General features: G+C 57.4%; 1 protein-coding gene across 6 annotated transcripts in view; it reads left to right on the plus strand.

Annotated features, from left to right (window-relative positions):
- Positions 1 to 20,315, plus strand: part of CDC14A (cell division cycle 14A) — an 86,313-nt gene that overhangs the window by 18,369 nt on the left and 47,629 nt on the right. For 5 of the 6 annotated variants that reach the window (XM_054711950.1, XM_054711946.1, XM_054711948.1 and 2 more), the window contains exons 4-5: positions 5,906 to 5,998; positions 16,146 to 16,225. In XM_054711950.1, coding sequence (XP_054567925.1) covers positions 5,906 to 5,998; positions 16,146 to 16,225 — 173 coding nt within the window. Of the gene's footprint in view, positions 1 to 3,504; positions 3,523 to 5,905; positions 5,999 to 16,145; positions 16,226 to 20,315 lie in introns of those variants that run through there. The other variant, XM_054711951.1, reaches the window with a different exon arrangement.

Here is a 20,315-nt window from a genome sequence, read left to right on the forward strand (position 1 = left end):
CTCTCAGGGCGGCACGAGGGGGGCGGCACGGTGAAACGGACGATTGTGCTGAAGCACAGGTGCCCGGCAGATGGTGGGCCAGCCGTGTCCCTGATGCGGAGTGAATCAGCGCGGTAACCCTAGCTGGGGCCGCCCCGTCCCCGGATCGGGTGCTGGCACACAAAAGCCCTTTTGCTATCACGATCAGACCACCCTCTCGGTACAACCACAAAGACATGTTGAGATTTCCTCACGAGGTTATCTTCTGTTTCAGGTCCTGGGCTTGGGGGCGGGGGGAAGGGAGCTACCTTCTGGAGGCAGTTCCTGTGGATTATGGAGGTGTCAGGGGTTCGAGGCAGCGTGAATTCACGTGGTAGGGAGCTCCCGTGGAGTTTGCAAGACTTAGGACCCTTATGGCCACTCAGAAATCCCCAGTAAGAGGAACCCCCTCTTAAAAAAAGTATTTTTATTGATTTCAGAGAGGAAGAGAGAGAGAGAGAGACATCAATGATGAGAGAGAATAATCCATTGGCTGCCTCCTGCACGCCCCCTTACTGGGGATTGAGCCTGCAATGCGGGCATGTGCCCTGACCAGGAATCGAACCACGACCTCCTGGTTCATAGGCCGACGCTCAATCACGGAGCCACGCGGGCCGGGCAAGGGGAACCCCTTTTGTAGAGCATCCCCACGTGCCGTGCCGTGGGCCGTAGGATCGTCCTGCTCCCAGGATGTTCGGGAGCCGCTTGTCTCTGATGTCTGACTCAGACGCTAACGGAGGGGGTCTGGAACGACATGGGCCGCCCGGGACGCCTTTTCCTTTCTGCCGAAACCACCCACCCTGTCGCCTTGGCGCCGAGCGAAGACGTAAACCGTGCTTTGTTCTGTGTGCAGCCCAAGAGAACGTTCAAGAATGTCCCTTTCCTGGGCAAGTTGGAGGTAACCACGCACAGGTGCTGGCTGCGCACAGGGGGACCCGTTAGCACAGCTGATGGCTTTTGCAGTGAGGTGACCGCTGTTGCTATGGCGACGCTGATGGCTGCGGCCCTGGAAGAGAAGGGCGCCTTGGCCACCGGGGCCCTGGGCTGTCACCCACTTAACTGACCCGCCCCCGGCTGAGCGCGCTCGCGTGGGGTGCATGGGCTGTGCCTTTATTTTATTAGCATGTTACCAGCCCGTGCCGCAGTCTCCCTCAGCTCAGCAGGCGGAGGCACGACGTAAGGAAACAGGTGTCCTCCCCGCGCGACCGGCCGCCGCCGCCGTTCCGCACGGCACACGCCTTCCCGGAGGGACGGCACCGGCTGCTCTCCGCTGGCCGTGAACTCGTTTGTTCTCACGTTTTGGCTTCGAGCTTCATCGCCTGCCTCACCTTTAGGTTCTGAACGGCTCCGTGGTCTGTGACCTCTGTGACCTCCTGTCCTGAGCATGGTGCGTGCATGTCACCGGCGGCCGAGGACGGCCGGGCCGTTTGCGATCGGGCGGCAGGTGGCCCGGCCCGCCCTCCGTCATGGAGTCGCCGGGGCTGGTTTCCCACCAGGAGCGACCCCACTGGGACGCGGCCCGTCGCAGGCTCTCCTTCCCGCGACAGGAAGTGCCTGTCTGGGGTCAAGGCCGCCACCTTGATTTACGCTGTTCTGTCCTCGCCCTCAGGGGACTTTGGTTTACAAGTGCCATTAAGCGTGTGTGTGTGTGTGTGTGTGTGTGTGTGTGTGTGTGTGTGTGTATGCGTGTGTGTGCCGTCGCGCACGCCTGTCCCGGTTCCCATGAGGGGGCCGAAGCTCTGCCTCTCGCTCAGGGACGCAGTGCGGGTGTGGGGATGTCCGGAGGTTTGAGGATGTGAATTGATAGATAGGCAATACGAAGTCCCACCTTTTATCTACTCTTTCTTTACCTTTTTAGAAAGTATATATGTTTATGGATTTCAGAGAGGAAGGGAGAAGGAGAGAGAGAAACATCCGTGATGAGAGAGAATCATGGATCGGCTGCCTCCTGCACGCCTCCTCCTGGGGATGGAGCCCGCAACCCGGGCACGTGGCCTTGATCAGAATCGAACCCAGGACCCTTCAGCTTGCAGAACGAGGCTCTATCCGCTGAGCCGAACCGGCCAGGGCTCTTTACCTTGCTGAGCAACGACCGTACCTGCCATGAGTCTCCCACTGGTCCTTGCTGGCCTGTGTGCAGCACCCTGGCCAGCATTTCCCCGTGTTGATCGTCACCAGACGGAGCGCGTCCAGGCTGGCGCCTGGGCTTCCCCTGCTGCCGCTGCTCAGGCCTGTGATTCACACACAACTTGGGCTCAGCTCTCGCTGACGGAGCAAACACGGCTGCCTCAGCCACCGTGACCCGCGCCCAGACTCGGCTGACGGGGAGCCTGGCTGCGTGCAGTCCACAGACCTGTTCTGGGGGCATGGATGCTATTTAAAAAAATGGAATTTATGCTCAACATCAGCAGTTTATTTGTTTGTTTGAGAGACACATTGATGCGAGAGAGAAACACTGATCAGTTGCCTCCCATACGTGCCCAGCCCGGGATTGAACCTGCAGTTGGCAAAATGTTTTGTTATAAAAGAGGTTTTGCTGTAGAAGAGGTTTTATTATGCCTGGACTTTTTCATTCAAGTGCCAGATGGTATTCCGCTGAACGGTGTTGCTGGTGCAAGGCTGGGGCAGGGTGACCAGGAGAGGGAGGCCCGGCCGGGGCTGGGCGGGAAATCAGACCCCACGCGCCATTTCCCCGTTGCCGTTCTCCGTGCGTGAGTTTGCGTTCCCCCAGTAGGAACGGGTCTGGCTGTGTTCTGACCCGGGAGATACTGGCCTGGCTTCACAGAGCAGGTGTGCTTTTGAGGTTAACTGAGAAAAACACTTGAATTCCAAAAACGTCCAAGCAAGGTGAATGCCAGGAGTTTTAAAACCATTCCTAAGAATCAGATAGAAAACTCTTACTAAACAGGCCAGTTTCTGGGAGGCCCGCTGGTGCCTGTCGTTAACGATGCCGTGTTGTATGTTTGGGAGTTGCTAGGAGAGAACATCTGAAAAGTTCTCATCACAGGAAAAAGAATTTTGTAAATACGTGTGGTGGACGGCTGTTAAACAGTCACCTACGTCCCCCCCGGGAGGCGGCTCCCAACAGGAGAGTCGAAAGCAGCGGTCGCCAACGTGGCCCGCAGGCCGCTGGCGGTCCGTGAGGTCCGGAAGGTTGGTGACCTCGGCTCTAAAGTAGTTAACATTTCTAGGTGGATGCTTGTGAGGGATTTTTTAAAAAAAATCTGAAGTCATTTCTGAAAGATTCTAACGTTTAGGAAATTCTCCTAACGTTCCTACCATTTTAACTTGTATCCTATTTAGTTAAAAAATTAGTAGTTATACATTAAGAAGAAAGTTTTTTTTTTTTTGAGAATTCTGCCTTCCAGCGTCATGGTTTCCGTCTGAGAAGGCCCCTGTGTCCCGTATGCTTTAGAATAAGAGAACAGTGAAAACCAAGCGACTGCAGAAAAGTTCAAAAACAAGCAAAGAAAAAGGCCGCGGGGGATGGACGCGGACGGAAGTGTGAGTGTGCCTTCGGGCGAGGGGGCTTGTACAATAAGTGTAACCACGTGATTAAATGGTCGCAGGAGTTTGTTACGAAACCCGAATTCTCCGTGGGAAAGGGCTCTGCACGGACCATGCAGACTCCCAGGCGGACGCTGGTGCCTGCGCCCCCACGGTGTCCTCCCGGGCGTCTGCGAGCGGGATCGCGGAGCCCTATGCCAGCCGGACCCGTGGTTAGACGGGGGCTGTCTTTAGGGGCTGGGGTGCCGAGGCCCTAGGAGATGCTTAGGTCGTAGGAAGCGTGGCTCCCTTTCTGGGAGTCAAACAGGACTTAGTGATGGAGAACAGTAAGTGGCAAAAACACACGAACAAATAATAAAACCAAAAAGCAAACGTCCAGCGGACAGACTCAGACTGAGAAGCCGAGGAGACCAGGCCCGCCCGCCAGCGGTGACCTCGAAGCCGTGAGATGCCCGCAGGCGCTAACCCGCTGAACTCCACGGAATGAAATGCACTTGCTCCCTTTTTATTTCCCGGGCACTTGGGGAGCCGGCCTGGAAACGGACCGGGGTGCTGCGAGGGGGACACTGCCTCTCGGAGTCCAGCCGCGAAGGACTGGCGTGTTCGGAACACGTGGGGCTTGCTCCTCAGACACGCCCGGCCGGGCGGGGAGGGCTCTGGGCTGGGCTCCCGGGGCCCGTGTGAAAGCCAGGATGGTGCAGGCCTTCTTAGACGACTTCCGAGTTGGACGAGTTTCTCCTCCTGGTAGGACACGGCACGGTAAAGCAAGCATGTCAGACTCAGAGGCGAACACGGGCCGCGGGTTCGACGTGCTTGGGGTGACGGAGGGCGGAGCGTTGAGCGCCGTTACCCCTCCGAGGGGTCTCTGAGCGCAGATGTTCTGTGTGGTGGTCAGTGTGTGAGGCATCGCAAGCTGCTTTACCGTCAGTGCGAGGTTATGGGTAAGTATTGCGACTGACGTGTCTGTGTTGTGAGAACCGTTTGTCAAAATGCTGTCACTTTGGGTCCCGGCTGGTGTTGCTCAGTGGTCAGAGCGTTGGCCCTCGCACTAAAGGGTCTCGGGTTTGATTCCCGGTCAAGGGCACGGACCTGGGCTGTGGGTTCGCTCCCCCCCACCCCTCGTTGGGGTGTGTACAGGAGGCAACCAGTGGATGTGTCTCTCACACACCGATGTCTCTCTCTTTCTCTCCCTTCCTCCCCCTTCCACTCATGAAAAAAACAATGGAAAAAATATCCCCTAGTGAGAATTAACAACAGAAGATACTATCATGTTGGAAATGAGGAAATTGAGAGGCTCTTCCTGAGCTCCATGTTTTACGTTTGAGTTCTGATTAACACTTTGATTTCGCTTGAACAGGCCTTTTCATTTGCAGTCTTTCCCGTTTGGCATGTACACACACACCATGTTGCTCATTTTGGGTTTAGCTGAATGCTTGAGCATGTAGCGTATTGCCTGGCATACAGCAAGTGCTCAATACCTGTTTGAATCTGTGAATCAATATACACAGCTGCTGTAGTAAGATGTTTGCTGATATAATCCCGTTGATGGTTCATCTTTTTCTATTAACCATTTACACTGAGTGGCCAGATTATTATGATCTCTGAACGCATAATAATCTGGGCACTCAGTGTATACATGTATATTTTAGAGGCCCGGTGCATGAATTCGTGCATGGGTGGGGTCCGGCCAGCCTGGCCAGGGGGAGGGGACATGGGCGGTTGGCCGGCCTGCCTGCTGGTCGAACTCCTGGACGAGGGGACAATTTGCATATTAGCCTTTTATTATATAGGATATACACTGAGTGGCCAGATTATTATGCATTCAGAGATCATCATCATCTGGCCACTCAGTGTATTACCAGATCATGAAGAGGGGCTTTGCATAGGACACGTTAGAAAGAAAACATTAGTGCGGTGCTCTCGTTAACGTGGGCATTTACACATGTTAAAGAGGGAAATGGACTGGCGGGCACGTGTCAAAGCCAGCTGTATAATGTGCACGGCAGAGACCGCTCTTCCGGGCGTGTGGGGGCGTGTGGGACGTGAAAAAGGGCTTTCCATGGAAGATCAAGAGTAAATCTTCAGAAATGGTTTCTGCTGATAAAGATGCTCATTAGTCACTCAGCTATGTCCCATGTATGCGTCTGCTTTCCTGGAGAGACACATACATGGTCAATGCCAGTTCTTCCTTCGTGAGGAGCTGCAAAAAGTCCGAGCTAGGAACCCTCCCCGCCCCGACACTCAGGTTCAGACGCCGTAGAAACCCCAGGTGTGCCGGTTCCCCAGGGGCCCGCCTCGGAGAGGTGAGAGAGGGTGTGTCTTGCATCTGTCACCCTGTCGCTGTGGCCACCCTAACTCTCTCTCCCCTCTCTCTCTCTAGTCATACAGTTTGTCAAGAAAGAAAATAGTGCATTACACCTGCTTTGACCAGCGAAAAAGAGCGAATGCAGCGTTCTTGATAGGTGCCTACGCCGTAAGTACTGGGTGGCGGCTGCTCTCGGTAACGGGTGCTGACGCTGTCCCCTCTGTCCCCTGTCCGCAGCCTGGAGGGGCGGGGGGCGGGCGGTCGGGATTCTCGGCAGCTTGGGAGCTGATCGGATGGAGAGAGTGGACCTGGTACCGATGGGCTGTTCCCTCTGGGGTTTTACTTTCGTAGCCGATGGCAGAATCGCGGAACCACGGTGTGTGGCTGGGATTCCAGGGCTGTGCAGGTGTTAGAACAAAAAGCATACCCAGAGAGGATATTTACAGAAAAAAATATATTAAAAGGCTGTTGAAATGTTCCTTTTTTGGATAGAAGGAAATTCTAGAGTGAACGGGAAGGCTGATGATAATTGTTTTTACCAGCCCATTTATTCCTCTATCAAGTAGGGCCAGTGGTCGGCAAACTCATTAGTCAACAGAGCCAAATACCAACAGTACAACGATTGAAATTTCTTTTGAGAGCCAAATTTTTTAAACTTAAACTTCTTCTAACGCCACTTCTTCAAAATAGACTCGCCCAGGCCGTGGTATTTTGTGGAAGAGCCACACTCAAGGGGCCAAAGAGCCGCATGTGGCTCGCGAGCCATGGTTTGCCGACCACGGAAGTAGGCAAACCCATCAGAAACCCTGCCTGTGTTACAACTTTCCCGATAACTGGATGAAACTTCTCAAAGATCACTTGGATGTGACGTTTCACCCTCTGTGAGCACTGAAAGGTCAAGTGCGTTCCACGAGAACATGCGTGCTACCGAGTGTTTGGATGTGACCGTTTCTAGAATTTTCTGTAACGTGCTGGGCTGGGGCAAAATCTCAGAGGACAAGCCCTCGGGACTTCAACCACATCTGCGACCTCGAAGAGCTTTTTGGGGACGAGGGATAGCCAGGTGGGAAGAGGCTGGGGGGCAGGCAGGGACAGAGGCGGCCCTGCCCGTCGTCCTTGGGGAGGGCCCAGCGCCTCCTGAAGACCTTGACGAGGGAGGCTGGGCTCCCAGACATCCCACTGCCCCGGGGACCTCAGCCGCGGGGTACGCGCCGCCGTGTGCGGGGTGGGGAGGAGGGGGCTGTCAGCCGGGGCAGGTGCAGGCCGAGCACGGGGACCAGGTGATGGGCGGACGCAGCCCGGAGGCCTCGGGCGTCCCTCGTGGTGCCTCCGTCCCTCGCTCTGTGGGCACAGCCTGAGCATGAACCAGGAAAGCGCCTCCTCGCTCGTGTGGCTCTGAGAGGCGGGGAGAGCCGCGCCGTCGCCCGGCTTCGTTCGGTTTCCTTATCTGTAAAACGAGAGGGGGGATACGATGGCCTCTGAGTTTCCTCCCGATTCCGAGGAGACCGGGATGGTGTGCAGCGCCGGCCGGGCTGTGGCTTTTACTTTAAGAGCAGCCCCGACAGCAGGCTGCGGGCGGGAGCGCCCGGGGGCGCCCGGGAGCCGCGTTTGCAGGCATCCTCCCTGCTCCCTTCTGGGGGCTGGTTACTGCTCCCCGACACTGACCATCGCCATGTGTTCTTCCTTCTCGCCACAAACCTCCTACCCGCCCAGGCCTGGCCTTCTGTTGTCGTTAACCCTCCCCCCGGGATATCTTCCCGCTGATTTATAGCGAGAATGGAAGGAGGGGAGAGACCGAGAGAGAGAAAAACATCGAAGTGAGAGAGACACGTCGATGGGTAGCCTCCCTCACGCTCCCCGACCAGGGCCAGGGATGGAGCCTGCAATGGAGGCATGTGCCCTTGACCGGAATCGAACCCGGGACCCTCCTGTCTGTGGGCCGACGCTCTATCCACTGAGCCACACCGGCCAGGGCAGTAAATAAGTGGACTCCCGTCAGCAACGTGCCGAGTCAGAGGAGGCTTGTCCTGGTGACGTCTCTCCTTCCTCGCCTCGCTCGTCAGTCGTTTAGGCAGCTCTGTCTCCAAACGTATCGCTGCCACGTGGTGATTGCCGTCCGCGAGCCGGCCCCTGCCGCCGCTCACCTGGACGCCAGCCCGGCGCCACACCCTCTTACACCCCCTCCTTTGTCCGGGGTCAGAGGGACCCTCCACAAGCACAAAGGAAATCGTGCCACTGCCCCGTGTCAGCTCCGTCTAGGATGCTCGGTTCTTGGCATGAAGTCCGACCTCTTCACCGGTGCCGTGAAGATACCCCCTGGCCCGGCCTGTCTGCCTCTGATCTCCTCGCTCACGACCCTCCCCCAGCCCTGGCCGGCGTGGCTCCGCTGGTTGGGCGTCGTCCGGTGCACGGAAAGGTTGTTGGTTTGATTCCCAGCCAGGACCCATGCCAGGCTCCATCCCTGGCGGGAGGCAGCTGACCGATGCTTCACTCTCACATCCATGTCACCCTCTCCCTCAACAAAATGTTAAGATCTTCTAAAAAGACAGATGCTCCCGGCCCTGTGGCCTCACCCATGGAACCCCGAGCGCGCTCCCAGCAGAGGCCTCGCCGGCTCTGTTCCCCCCGCAGTGCCTCACCCCAGCCCTCGGCGCCCCCGGTTCCTTCTGACGGTCCCTCCCCGAGAGCCTCCTCCCCGGTGTCCCTGCTCCCGCCGCCCGCCGCCCGCTGCCCGTGGCTGTTCCGTTTTCCGTTTTCTCCGTTGCCGCGTCCGGGACTGTCTGAGTCGTGTATGCGTTCGCTTGTTGATTATCTCTTTCCCGGACCAGAAGGCCGGGGCCTTGTTGGTTTCAGGCATTGCTGTGTCTGGGAGGCGGTGAAACATTCAACCGGGGTCAGGGCCTTCCCCGACTGGCCGCTGGCCGCCACGGAGCCGTCCTGCCGTGCTGAGCCGTGGGGCCGTCCGGGGTGGGGGCGTCCCAGGAGAGAGATGCGGTGCGGCCGGTGTGGGAGGGGTGGGTGCTGCCGGGCTGCGGAACGAGGGGGCTATTTCAGTGTCTGGACACTGAGCAGCGAGCTGAGAACTGTGCCTGGCGCATCGCAGAAAGAAGGAAGGACGGTCACGTCAGAGGAAAACTCTGGAAACGATCCAATTGGAGGTAAAGCCTAGTTAACACGCGTCATCATCCATAGGTACGTGCTTTTTTTCTTGCGATGATTTCCGACCCGTGTTAAGCGTACGGCCCGTGGAATTAGGCACATTCACAGTGTGGTGCAGCCACCGGATCTTTCTTTTATTTAAAAAAAAAATGTTTTTATTGATTTCAGAGAGGGAGAGAGAGAGAAACCATCAATAATGAGAGATTGGTCGGCTGCCTCTTGCATGCCCCCCACCGGGGGTCGAACCCACAACCTGGGCATATGCCCTGACCGGAATTGAACCGTGACCTCCTGGTTCATAGGTCAACGCTCGGCCCCTGAGCCACGCCGGCCGGGCCACCAGCGCTTGCTCTGAGTGTGCCGTCGCCTGGCAGCCGGGCACCTCCCGGGCCAGGCCGGGCTGTGGTTTCCTGCCGGATCACGCATGCGAGTCCCTCCCAGATGCACCTGTGTTTCTGTTCCCTCCCCTCTGCGTGGGGGAGGGCCTTCTTAGGTTTGACATCGGGGCCGTCGTGAGGATGAAGAAGGAGATGAAATGGAGGACGGGGTGCCCAGCAGGAAACCCACACACCCCTCTGTGTGGGCGATGCCGCCCCGCGGATGCCAGCGCGTGCTCTGTGGCCTGCTCCTGGGCAGGGAGGAGAGGCGCAGGGCCCGGGCAGCTTCCGGTCCCCAGTTCCTTCCTGTCACAGCGTGACGGGCCAGAATGCGTTTGTGATCATCGCGTGCGAGTGGGCGAGACGGGCGCGCGCCCTGGCGGTGTTTTTGGTGGCTGTAGGGGTCAGGCCCCCTAAAACCACACAGCCGGTGCCGGGGGAGCTCTGTGAGTCTGCAGCTGGGGGAGGGGGCGCTGTCTTTGATTCCGTTCAGCTGGGGGCGAGGAGAATGCTTTTCGTCCGCCGAAGGGTCGCTCCTCACGTTTAACGGAATAAACGCATCTTTCCAGGAATTTTTGGTTTCTGTTCTCCTTTTGGGTCCTGATAACAAGCCTCGTCTGTGCTGTACATAAGCTCTCAGCGCCCGGCCCACGTGGCTCAGGGGTTGGGCATCGACCTAGGAACCAGGAGGTCAGGGTTCGATTCCCGGTCAGGGCACAGGCCCGGGTTGTGGGCTCCATCCCCAGTGGGGGGCATGCAGGAGGCAGCTGATCTATGATTCTCTCTCATCATTGATGTGCACTGTATTCAGTACTGGCCCACTGTATAAGCTTCCAGCAGCTTGCTCACGCCTTTTTGTGAATCTTATTAGCAGCCTTGAGAAATCACTGACTTTCTCCATGGAAGAGCTTGTGTGCATTTGTTTCACGGACGCACTGAGTTGAGGGGGGTTTCTGGCAGCGGCGAGGTCTCCTGCAGCCGTGATTGGAAGGGGCGGGAGTTCCCAGCAGCCTCGGGGAAGGTGGGTGGACTTCCGTCCGTTGTGCCTTTATCGGGTCTGTGGGCAACGCCTCTGCTGGTTGGGTTTCCGTCACTTCTCCGCAGGCTGACGTCGCCTTCACGTGTTTCAGGCCTACGGTGTTGACATTAGTGGACGAAAGTATTCAGGGAGCATGGTTGCTGCTTTCTAAAGTGTATAGCCCGGCCAGTGTATAATAAAAAAATATATTAAAAAAATTAAAACCTACATCTACATGAGAAAACCATCATTATAATAGTGGAATAAGCAGTCTAAAATGTATGTGTTTTTCCTGATGTCAGAGAGGAAGGGAGAGGGAGAGAGAGACAGAAACATCAGTGATGAGAGAATCATGGATCGGCTGCCTCCTGCACACCCCACCCTGGGGATGGAGCCCCCAACCCAGGCCTGTGCCCTGACCGGGAATGGAACCCTGACCTCCTGGTTCATAGGTCGATGCTCCACCGCTGAGCCACGCTGGGCCGGGCTAAAAGTGTGCTAACTCTGAAGAATGATTAATTCTGCAGTGTTCTCGAAGGACAGTTCTGTCACGTAGCCAAGCACTTTGGGCGAGGGCTCCAGGCTCCAGCCCCGCCCTGCGGACACCCGACCGGCTCCCACCGCTCCCGGTGCCCCGCCCTCGCCAGGCAACGGCTCTGTAAACACGCGGAGGGAACAGCCAGTTCCTTGTTGGGGCTTCATTGTTGGTTTCCTATTCGTGAGTCGCCTCAGAGACCAGGAGCCTCCGTGCCTGCGCGGGCCCAGGTGGGAGATTCGGTTCCCATGCTCTCTGGCCTCTGTCTGAGGCGTGCGGATAACATCTCACCTACAGACTCCTTCAGCTTGAAAAGGAACACGCTGCCTTCTTTTGGGTCCCTGGGGAACATGCTCCAGTTACTAAATGAATACGTGGGTTGTCTGGTCTACCCCCCCCCGCCCCCCCCGCCGTCCTGGGAGATGCTAGGCCTCTGCGAGTGGTCCTGATCCATGGGAGGCCAGCCCCCCTCGGTCTCCCTGCCCCCACCCCGCCGGGTTCCCCCCGGGCCAGCTTGGAGGCCTTCCTCCTGTGTAGCTCAGTCTCTTTAATTATTTTTTAATGTTTTTAATGACTTTTCAGAGAGAGGGATAGAAACATCAGTGATGAGAGAGAATCATGGATTGGCTGCCTCCTGCACGCCCCTCACTGGGGATTGAGCCCGCAACCCGGGCCTGTGCCCTCCTGGTTCATGGGTTGATGCTCAACCCCTGAGCCACGCCAGCCGGGCCAGAGAGTCTTTTGACTTTTCTCCTTCCCCGTTCTTCCCCGTTATTTCTCTGTTTACATCAAGAAAACCTTTCTCCTGTGACGGCTGTCCTGCCGCCAGGCCTCAGGTTTGGAGTCAGTCCTGAACACAATGCCAAGTGTTGGGGAAAGCCGTGCATTTGGAAGGTGCTGGAGATGTCAGAAAGAGTCAGTCCAAGCAGGTGAAGTCACCCAGGGTTCACACTAGAGGTATTATCCACAGGCTCATGGATTTCCTCCTGCTTTTTCTTGTTTTACAGTTAAGTTTATTGGGATGGCTTGGCTAACAAGATGTACAGGTTTCAAGTCTACATTTCTGTGCCACGTCATCTGTACGTTGCCTTGTGCGCCCTCCACCCAAGGTCGTCTTCCTCCGTCACCATTTCTTCGACCCCGGGACCCATTTCGCAGGCCCCGGGCGCTGCGATTCAGAACAGACGTGAGCCTTGGAGCACAGGGAGAGCGACGCGCCTCCCCGCATACGTGTTCAAGGCTGTTGGCAACCGGGCCACTCATTCTTGTCCTGCTTCCATTGACGGCCGTTCAGTGCAGCCGGGTAAGCAGGCTGGTACCGTGCGGCTGGTACTATGCAGGCTGGTACCGTGCAGGCTGGTACCGTGCGGCTGGTACCGTGCGGCTGGTACCGTGCGGGCTGGTACCGTGCGGGCTGGTACTATGCGGGCTGGTACCGTGCGGGCTGGTACCGTGCGGGCTGGTACCGTGCGGGCTGGTACCGTGTGGCTGGTACTATGCAGGCTGGTACCGTGCGGCTGGTACCGTGCGGGCTGGTACTATGCAGGCTGGTATCGTGCGGCTGGTACCGTGCGGGCTGGTACTATGCAGGCTGGTACCGTGCGGCTGGTACCGTGCGGCTGGTACCGTGCGGCTGGTACCGTGCGGGCTGGTACTATGCAGGCTGGTACCGTGCGGCTGGTACCGTGCGGCTGGTACCGTGCGGCTGGTACCGTGCGGGCTGGTACTATGCAGGCTGGTATCGTGCGGCTGGTACCGTGCGGGCTGGTACTATGCAGGCTGGTACCGTGCGGCTGGTACCGTGCGGGCTGGTACTATGCAGGCTGGTACCGTGTGGCTGGTACCGTGCGGCTGGTACCGTGCGGGCTGGTACTATGCAGGCTGGTACCGTGCGGCTGGTACCGTGCGGCTGGTACCGTGCGGCTGGTACTATGCAGGCTGGTACTATGCAGTTTGGTACCGTGCGGCTGCTTTGCACGTCCAGTCGCGTTTCTGATTCGCGCTCGGACTCCCGGTGGAGCTCGCAGGTGCCTGCTGGCCGTGAGGACCCTCTCCATTTCCGCGAGCGCTGAGAACAGCAGTAGAGTCAGTCGCGCATTTGAAGAGCGGTCGCCTCTTCCCTATTATTTTAAACTGAATACAGACATTGTTTTCCCAGTCACGGGTTATAATGGGAGGAAATGATTAAGAAGAAAAATGTGGCTAAAAATAAGAAAACCAAACATGCCGTGGTGCTGGCGTACGGCGGCGAGGACGGGAGGCCGCGCAGTCTGAGAAGCGCCGTCTCGGGGACCCAGGACGAGACCAAAATGAAAGTTTACGTTTTAAGTCTTTGCTGAATTTGTCACCCATAGTGGGTTTGTTTGTTTTTTAAACCCGTAAAGAATGTCAGTGGGTTTATTTGAGCCAAACTGTTGACAATCGCTGGAAGCAGAATCTCAACCTGTTGGGACGATGCCGGAGAACGGCGGTTTTTCGTCTCGTGTTAGTCATTGCCACCCAAGGAGGGGGCGCAAGGGGGTTCCTGAACTCCGCTGGTGACAGATCAGGGAGGCGGGAGAGAGCAGAGCGGGGACGCCATGGCGTTTCTTCTAGCTGTTCATCCCGTGGACTCCGTGGCTCCTCCTCGGCGGGCGGCGGGTGATTAGTTTCCTCCTCTCCAAGCACACGGCCTGCTCAGCTTGTTTTGCTCAGGAGAGGTTCACGTGGGGAAACGGGCGTCGCATCCGCCCTCTTCTGGGTACACGGTACCTTGCTGGGCAGAGACGCGGGCCTCCTGGGATCTGCGGGGATTCCGACAACGGACGTGGTAACACGGGCCACCGCCTGGTTTGGGGGTTGCTGATGCTGAGGTCCACTTCTGTACTTGAACCCGAGAAGTTGAGCTCAGTGGTGGCTCAGTGGTGGCCACAATCTGTACTTGAACCCGAGAAGTTGAGCTCAGTGGTGGCCCGTGGGTGGTGATCTGGGTCAGTGGGTGGTGATCTGGGTCTGTGGGTGGTGGTCTGGGTCTGTGGGTGGTGATCTGGGTCTGTGGGTGGTGATCTGGGTCTGTGGGTGGTGATCTGGGTCTGTGGGTGGTGATCTGGGTCTGTGGGTGGTGATCTGGGTCTGTGGGTGGTGATCTGGGTCTGTGGGTGGTGGTTGGGTCTGTGGGTGGTGATCTGGGTCTGTGGGTGGTGATCTGGGTCTGTGGGTGGTGATCTGGGTCTGTGGGTGGTGATCTGGGTCTGTGGGTGGTGATCTGGGTCTGTGGGTGGTGATCTGGGTCTGTGGGTGGTGGTTGGGTCTGTGGGTGGTGATCTGGGTCTGTGGGTGGTGATCTGGGTCTGTGGGTGGTGGTTGGGTCTGTGGGTGGTGGTTGGGTCTGTGGGTGGTGGTCTGGGTCTGTGGGTGGTGGTCTGGGTCTGTGGGTGGTGATCTGGGTCTGTGGGTGATAGTCTGGGTCTATGGGTGGTGATCTGGGTCTGTGGGTGGTGGTTGGGTCTGTGGATGGTGGTTGGGTCTTTGGGTGGTGGTCTGGGTCTTTGGGTGGTGGTTGGGTCTGTGGGTGATGATCTGGGTCTTTGGGTGGTGGTTGGGTCTGTGGGTGGTGGTTGGGTCTGTGGATGGTGGTCTGGGTCTGTGGGTGGTGGTCTGGGTCTTTGGGTGGTGGTTGGGTCTGTGGGTGGTGATCTGGGTCTGTGGCCATCATGGGATGTTTATGACCTCAGGTTTTGGTGTTTGTATACACGGCCAGCCTTTAGGGCTGGGGAGTCAGACATCCTACCCGCTGTGGGTCCGAGGCCCATGGACACAGGGGGTGAAACGGAGGAAAAAGTGTTTGGGGACCAAAGTTCATCTCCTTTCTACCTCGGGGCGGTCATGAGGATTAAGGAGCCAAATCAGTCACTTTCTGAGAACAGTGCCTGCCACCCCGAGAGCTTATTATTATTATTTTTTTTAAAGAATTATTTCATTTTTTAAATCCTCACTGAGGATATGTTTTTTAAAAAATTTATTTTTAGAGACAGAAGAAGGGACGGGGAAGCGGGGGGGGGGGGGCGCAGAGAGAGAAACATCGATCGGTTGCCTCCCACACGTGCCCCTCGGGGACTGAGCCCACAGCCCAGGGATGAGTGCTGACCGGGAATCGAACCTGCAGCCTCTGGGCCGAAGCTCCAACCAGCTGAGCACCTGGCCAGGGCTCCCTCTCCTTTAATCGGAGGCAGAGCCATGACACATGAGAATCCATGACACATTTTCTCCTGAAACATGGCACCTGGTATTTTAATGACCCTGTGAACATGCACTCAGCAACGCCCTCATTTGTGGGCGCCGCCCCCCCCCCACGCCCCCCTCAGTGGTGTGGAAGGCCATTGCCCTCACCTGCCCCGGAGCCTTCCTGGAATTGCGAGGGCCTCGCGGGGTTTCACTTTGCACTTATGAATAATTGAGCTCTGGGATAAAAATAAAAACAAGGCTCACTTTCCCGTGGGAGCAAGGGTCATGCGTGCTCAGCCATGCAGGTAAGAGCAGCGGCTGGGGCGGCGTGGAAAGCGGTTCACGGGCGGCCACCTCCCTCCTGCGGAAGGACCCTCTGGCTCCGGGGGGGGGACGTGGGTTTGCTCTGCTCAGGAGGTTGTGTGAGCTTTAATGTCTAATCCAGCACCGTCACCTCGAGGCGGCCCTCCTGCGAGGGCCAGGGGCCAGGTGGTCTGCGGTGAGCACAGAGTACCGTCAGCGTCGCACAGTGGTTCTGCTCCCAGAGGGGACCCACCCCCCATGACATCTGTGTGTGTGTGTGTGTGTGTGTGTGTGTGTGTGTGAATATATATTTTTATTGATTTCAGAGAGGAAAGGAGAAGGAGAGAGAGAGAGAAACATCAATGATGAGAGAGAATCGATTGGCTGCCTCCTGCATGCCCCCCACTGGGGATGGAGCCCGCAACCCGGGCCTGTGCCCTGACCGGGAATCGAACCGTGACCTCCTGGTTCCTAGGTCGACGCTCACCACTGAGCCCCGCCGGCCGGCTCCGGGTCTGCCTTCTGTCCCCAGGCTCTCACCCGCCCTTACAAAGCCAGGGGCTGACAGGACACGTGGGCAGCCCCATTGCTGTCTAAAGGTCCCCACGAACACCTGACTCCTGCCCCTCAAAGAGGAGGAGGTGGGCTGCCCACGCGGTGAGCTGTTTCGCTCCGTGCCGTCCTGGGCGCGATCTGAACGCCGCTGTTTGTCTGCCGCAGGTCATCTACTTGAAGAAGACTCCGGAAGAAGCCTACAGAGCGCTCCTGTCCGGCTCCAACCCCCCCTACCTTCCATTCAGGTACGGCGCTGCGCGTGAGGGACGGGGCGGGAGCGCCTGCTGGGCAGCTCGCTGCTGTCCAGTGGGGTTATTGGTTTGAATGGTCTCCTGACGGTGACCACGATGTTCCATGGAGGGAAGCGAGATGGTGGTTTTTATTATTTCCTTTTTGCCCAGTTTCCTTCCTCCGCCCCAATCTAGTAAGACAGAACAGCTTTCTCCTTTTAGGAATTAATTTTCCCGGGACCCTTTCTATATCCTGGCTGTTCAAGTGCAAGGAGTGCCCGATTCAGGAGCTCACAGCCGTACCAAGACTCGCGAGCGCTCAGTAACCGAGCTCATTGATCCACCCATTCATTCTTCTCTTTCACGGGCGATGGTTGCGCTCTGACCCCGTGCGGGGGGGGGGGGGGGGCCGGATAGTAGAATCAGACCCTCTCAGCATCTTCCCAGAGCAGACGCTCAGCGGGCCCAGCTCACCGTGCGGCCGCACAGGTAGCTTTCAGCCAGGACGGCGGTCTCCTCCTTACAGTTCTGGGAGGGAGCAGTTTGTAAGCATCACGGAAGGAAGATCTTTTTATTCTTATTTATTTATTTTTAAATAGAATTTTATTGATTTCAGAGAGGAAGGAGAGGGAGAGAGAGAGAGAGAAGCATCAATGATGAGAGAGAATCATTGGCTGGCTGCCTCCTGCACACCCCCTACTGGGGATCGAGCCCGCAACCCGGGCATGTACCCTGGCCAGGAATTGAACCGTGACCTCCTGGTTCATAGGTCGATGCTCAACCCCTGAGCCACACCCGTCGGGCCAAAGAAGATCTTTTTAAAAAATATATATATTTTATTGATTTTTTTCACAGAGAGGAAGGGAGAGGGATAGAGAGTTAGAAACACCGATGAGAGAGAAACATCGACCAGCTGCCTCCTGCACACCCCCTACTGGGGACGTGCCCGCAACCAAGGTACATGCCCTTGACCGGAATCGAACCCGGGACCCTTCAGTCCGCGGGCCGACGCTCTATCCACTGAGCCAAACCGGTCAGGGCCAAAGAAGATCTTTTAAAAATTTTGAGTGAACTTGCGCTTGTTGAAACAGTAGGAGGGAGTACACGTTAGAGCTCCCTCAGTGGTCCTCCCTGGTGGGGTTGTAAATGATCCTGTGTGTGCAAACCTACCAGCCCAGGGACGGCTGCTGATGGTTTCTGAAGTCACGTGACCAACAACCGCGGCGAAAGCAGCCGGGAAGGCCCGGGAGCCTCCGCCGGTCTGCCTCCCTGCCTCTCCTGTGCGCTCACAGGGGCAGGTCCCCGTGCCTGACGCTTAGAAGTGTTCTCCGTGATCACTTCCATGAACACGTTAAGAGAAAATGCCTTAAGGTTCAAGGGGGTCGAACCTGTGTCTCAGGCCACAGGAGGGGGCCACGGGGAAGGCGGCACCCGCTGTACTTGACCTTCTCAGGGAAATCGGGGGGTACAGCAGTGAGAGGAAAGAGCCCCAAGAAATGCAGAGGCTGAGCACATTACCTACGGAAGGGCAGGTAACGAGCCACAGGATGAAGCACGATTACACTGTTAGCTTCCACGTGCTAAGGACCCTGTTTCCTGAGAGCTGGAATTTTTGAATGAAGATTCATCCGGAATCTCCCACTCCCCGCTGCCCCCCATCTCTGTGACCCTCTGCTCTGCAGCACCCAGGACGCCTTTCCTGACCCGCACCGCGGGGAGCACCCCCACCTCGTGGATTAGAACCACGTGCCGGCCTCGGGAACTGTGTGTGTGTGTGTGTGTGTGTGTGTGTATGTGTGTGTGTATGTTTGTGTGTGTGTGTTTGTGTGTGTATATGTATGTGTGTATGTATGTATGTGTATGTGTGTGTATGTGTGTGTGTGTGTGTGTGTGTATGTTTGTGTGTGTGTGTGTGTGTGTTTGTGTGAGTGTGTGTGTGTGTGTGTGTGTGCGCGTGCTCCCCGACCCCCCGGAGCTTGGAAGCGGATGGCTTATCTCCGTGGTGGGAACACGCAGGTTTTCTCTCGGGGGAGACCGCCTTCTACAGGCCCCCGCCGCGCGCTTCAGGGGCCTTGGTGGTGAAATGCACCCGCCTGTTTGCGTTAGGAGGGAGTGTTGTCGGGGGGTGACCCCTCGTGACCTCTCTGTTGCTGAGCAAATCTTCCCGTGGCTGCAGCCATGACTGGTCGCCTGGGCAAGTCAGAACCTGCAGGTCCCACAAAGGCCCGGGGGGTCTGCCGCTCAGCACCGGGCACTGGGCACGGGGCTGCCTCCTCCTTCCTTCTATCGCAGAGCAGACGGGCGCTGGGAGGTGGGAGCCGCCATTACAAATAGATCTGTGTGTGTGTGTGTTTAACTTTTTAAAAAATATATTTATTGATTTCAGAGAGGAAGGGAGAGGGAGAGAGAAACACCAATGATGAGGGAGAACCGTGGATCGGCTGCCTCCCGCACGCCCCACGCTGGGGATGGAGCCCACAACCCGGGCCTGTGCCCCGACCGGAATCGAACCTGGGACCCTTCAGGCGCAGGCTGACGCTCTACCCACTGAGCAACACCAGCCAGGGCTAAAGATCTCTTTACCTCCAATGCTGAGACAGATGTTCGTTAGCTTGCACAGGGTATTGTGATTCCTGTGGAAGTTTATAGGCAGTTAACGCGACCTCACAGGGGAGGTTCTGACCGTGTTTTTCTCTTGAGCCTTGAACACATGGGCGCGACGTGCCTTTTCCGCCCTCTCCTGGCTTTCCTTTCCTCTCCACTTCCCGGGCGATGGCTGGCCGCCTCTCTGCGCCTCTGTGTTGCTCTTTGGGGTCAGACCTCCCCCGCCCCCCACCCCATGGGTCTTTGCTAACCCTCGCCTCTGATGCTTCTGTGACGGGGAAATCGGCCTGCGCTTTGGAGAGGGAGGGAGGCATGCCCGTTTCCCAAGGGCGGGAGGTAAGTGGAGACGTGGCTTATGTGGTCCGCACGGCGGGGCCGGCTCTCACGGCGGGGCTCCGGCTGGGGTGGGCCGCCGTGGGGCGGACTCTGCCGGCCTCCCCCGCCGCAGGGGCTGAGGAGGCCACCACAGGGACCTGGAACAAGCAGCGCCGGGTCTGGGGGCGAGTTCCGTCCGCTCCGTGTTCAGTGCCGTGGTTTGAGCTGCGAAAATGGGCTCAGACGGCTGCTTTCATTCCTGGTTTTTAAAATATATTTTTATTGATTTCAAAGAGGTAGCGAGAGGGAGAGATAGAAACATCAGTGATGAGGGAGAATCATCGATCGGCCGCCACCTGCACGCCCCCTACTGAGGATCGAGTCCGAAACCCGGGCCTGTGCCCTGACCGGAATAGAACTGTGACCTCCTGGTTCATAGGTTGAGGCTTAACCACTGAGCCACACAGGTCAGCTTTCATTCCTATTTTATGGCCCCAGATCAGTGCCGCCAAACCGTCCGTAGATAGAAGGGCCAGGGCCAGCGCTGTGTGTCCTCCGTACGGCCCGTTCCCGGAGCCAGCCCGGGGGCGGTGTGGAATGGGCTGCATCGGTACGGAGGGGGCGGCGGTGCGTTGTTGGGTGCCTGTTCCGTGAGCCCGTCACTGTCTTTTCATCCTTTAGCAGCTGTGGTGCGGGCACCTGGCGCCCGGTGCTGATCGGAAGGCCCGGAGCGAGGCTCTCTCATGGCCTCACATGACGGAGGGACTGGGGTCTCTCATGGCCTCACATGACGGAGGGACTGGGGTCTCTCATGGCCTCACATGACGGAGGGACTGGGGTCTCTCATGGCCTCACATGACGGAGGGACTGGGGTCTCTCATGGCCTCACATGACGGAGGGACTGGGGTCTCTCATGGCCTCACATGACGGAGGGATGAGGGTCTCTCATGGCCTCACATAATGGAGGAACTGGGGTCTCTCATGGCCTCACGTGACGGAGGGACTGGGCTCTCTCATGGCCTCACATGACGGGAGGGACTGGGGTCTCTCATGGCCTCACATGACGGAGGGACTGGGGGTCTCTCATGGCCTCACATGACGGAGGGACTGGGGTCTCTCATGGCCTCACATGACGGAGGGACTGGGGTCTCTCATGGCCTCACATGACGGAGGGACTGGGGTCTCT

This window comes from Eptesicus fuscus, chromosome 22 (genome assembly GCF_027574615.1).
Source record: "Eptesicus fuscus isolate TK198812 chromosome 22, DD_ASM_mEF_20220401, whole genome shotgun sequence".
Taxonomy (NCBI): Eukaryota; Metazoa; Chordata; class Mammalia; order Chiroptera; family Vespertilionidae; genus Eptesicus; species Eptesicus fuscus.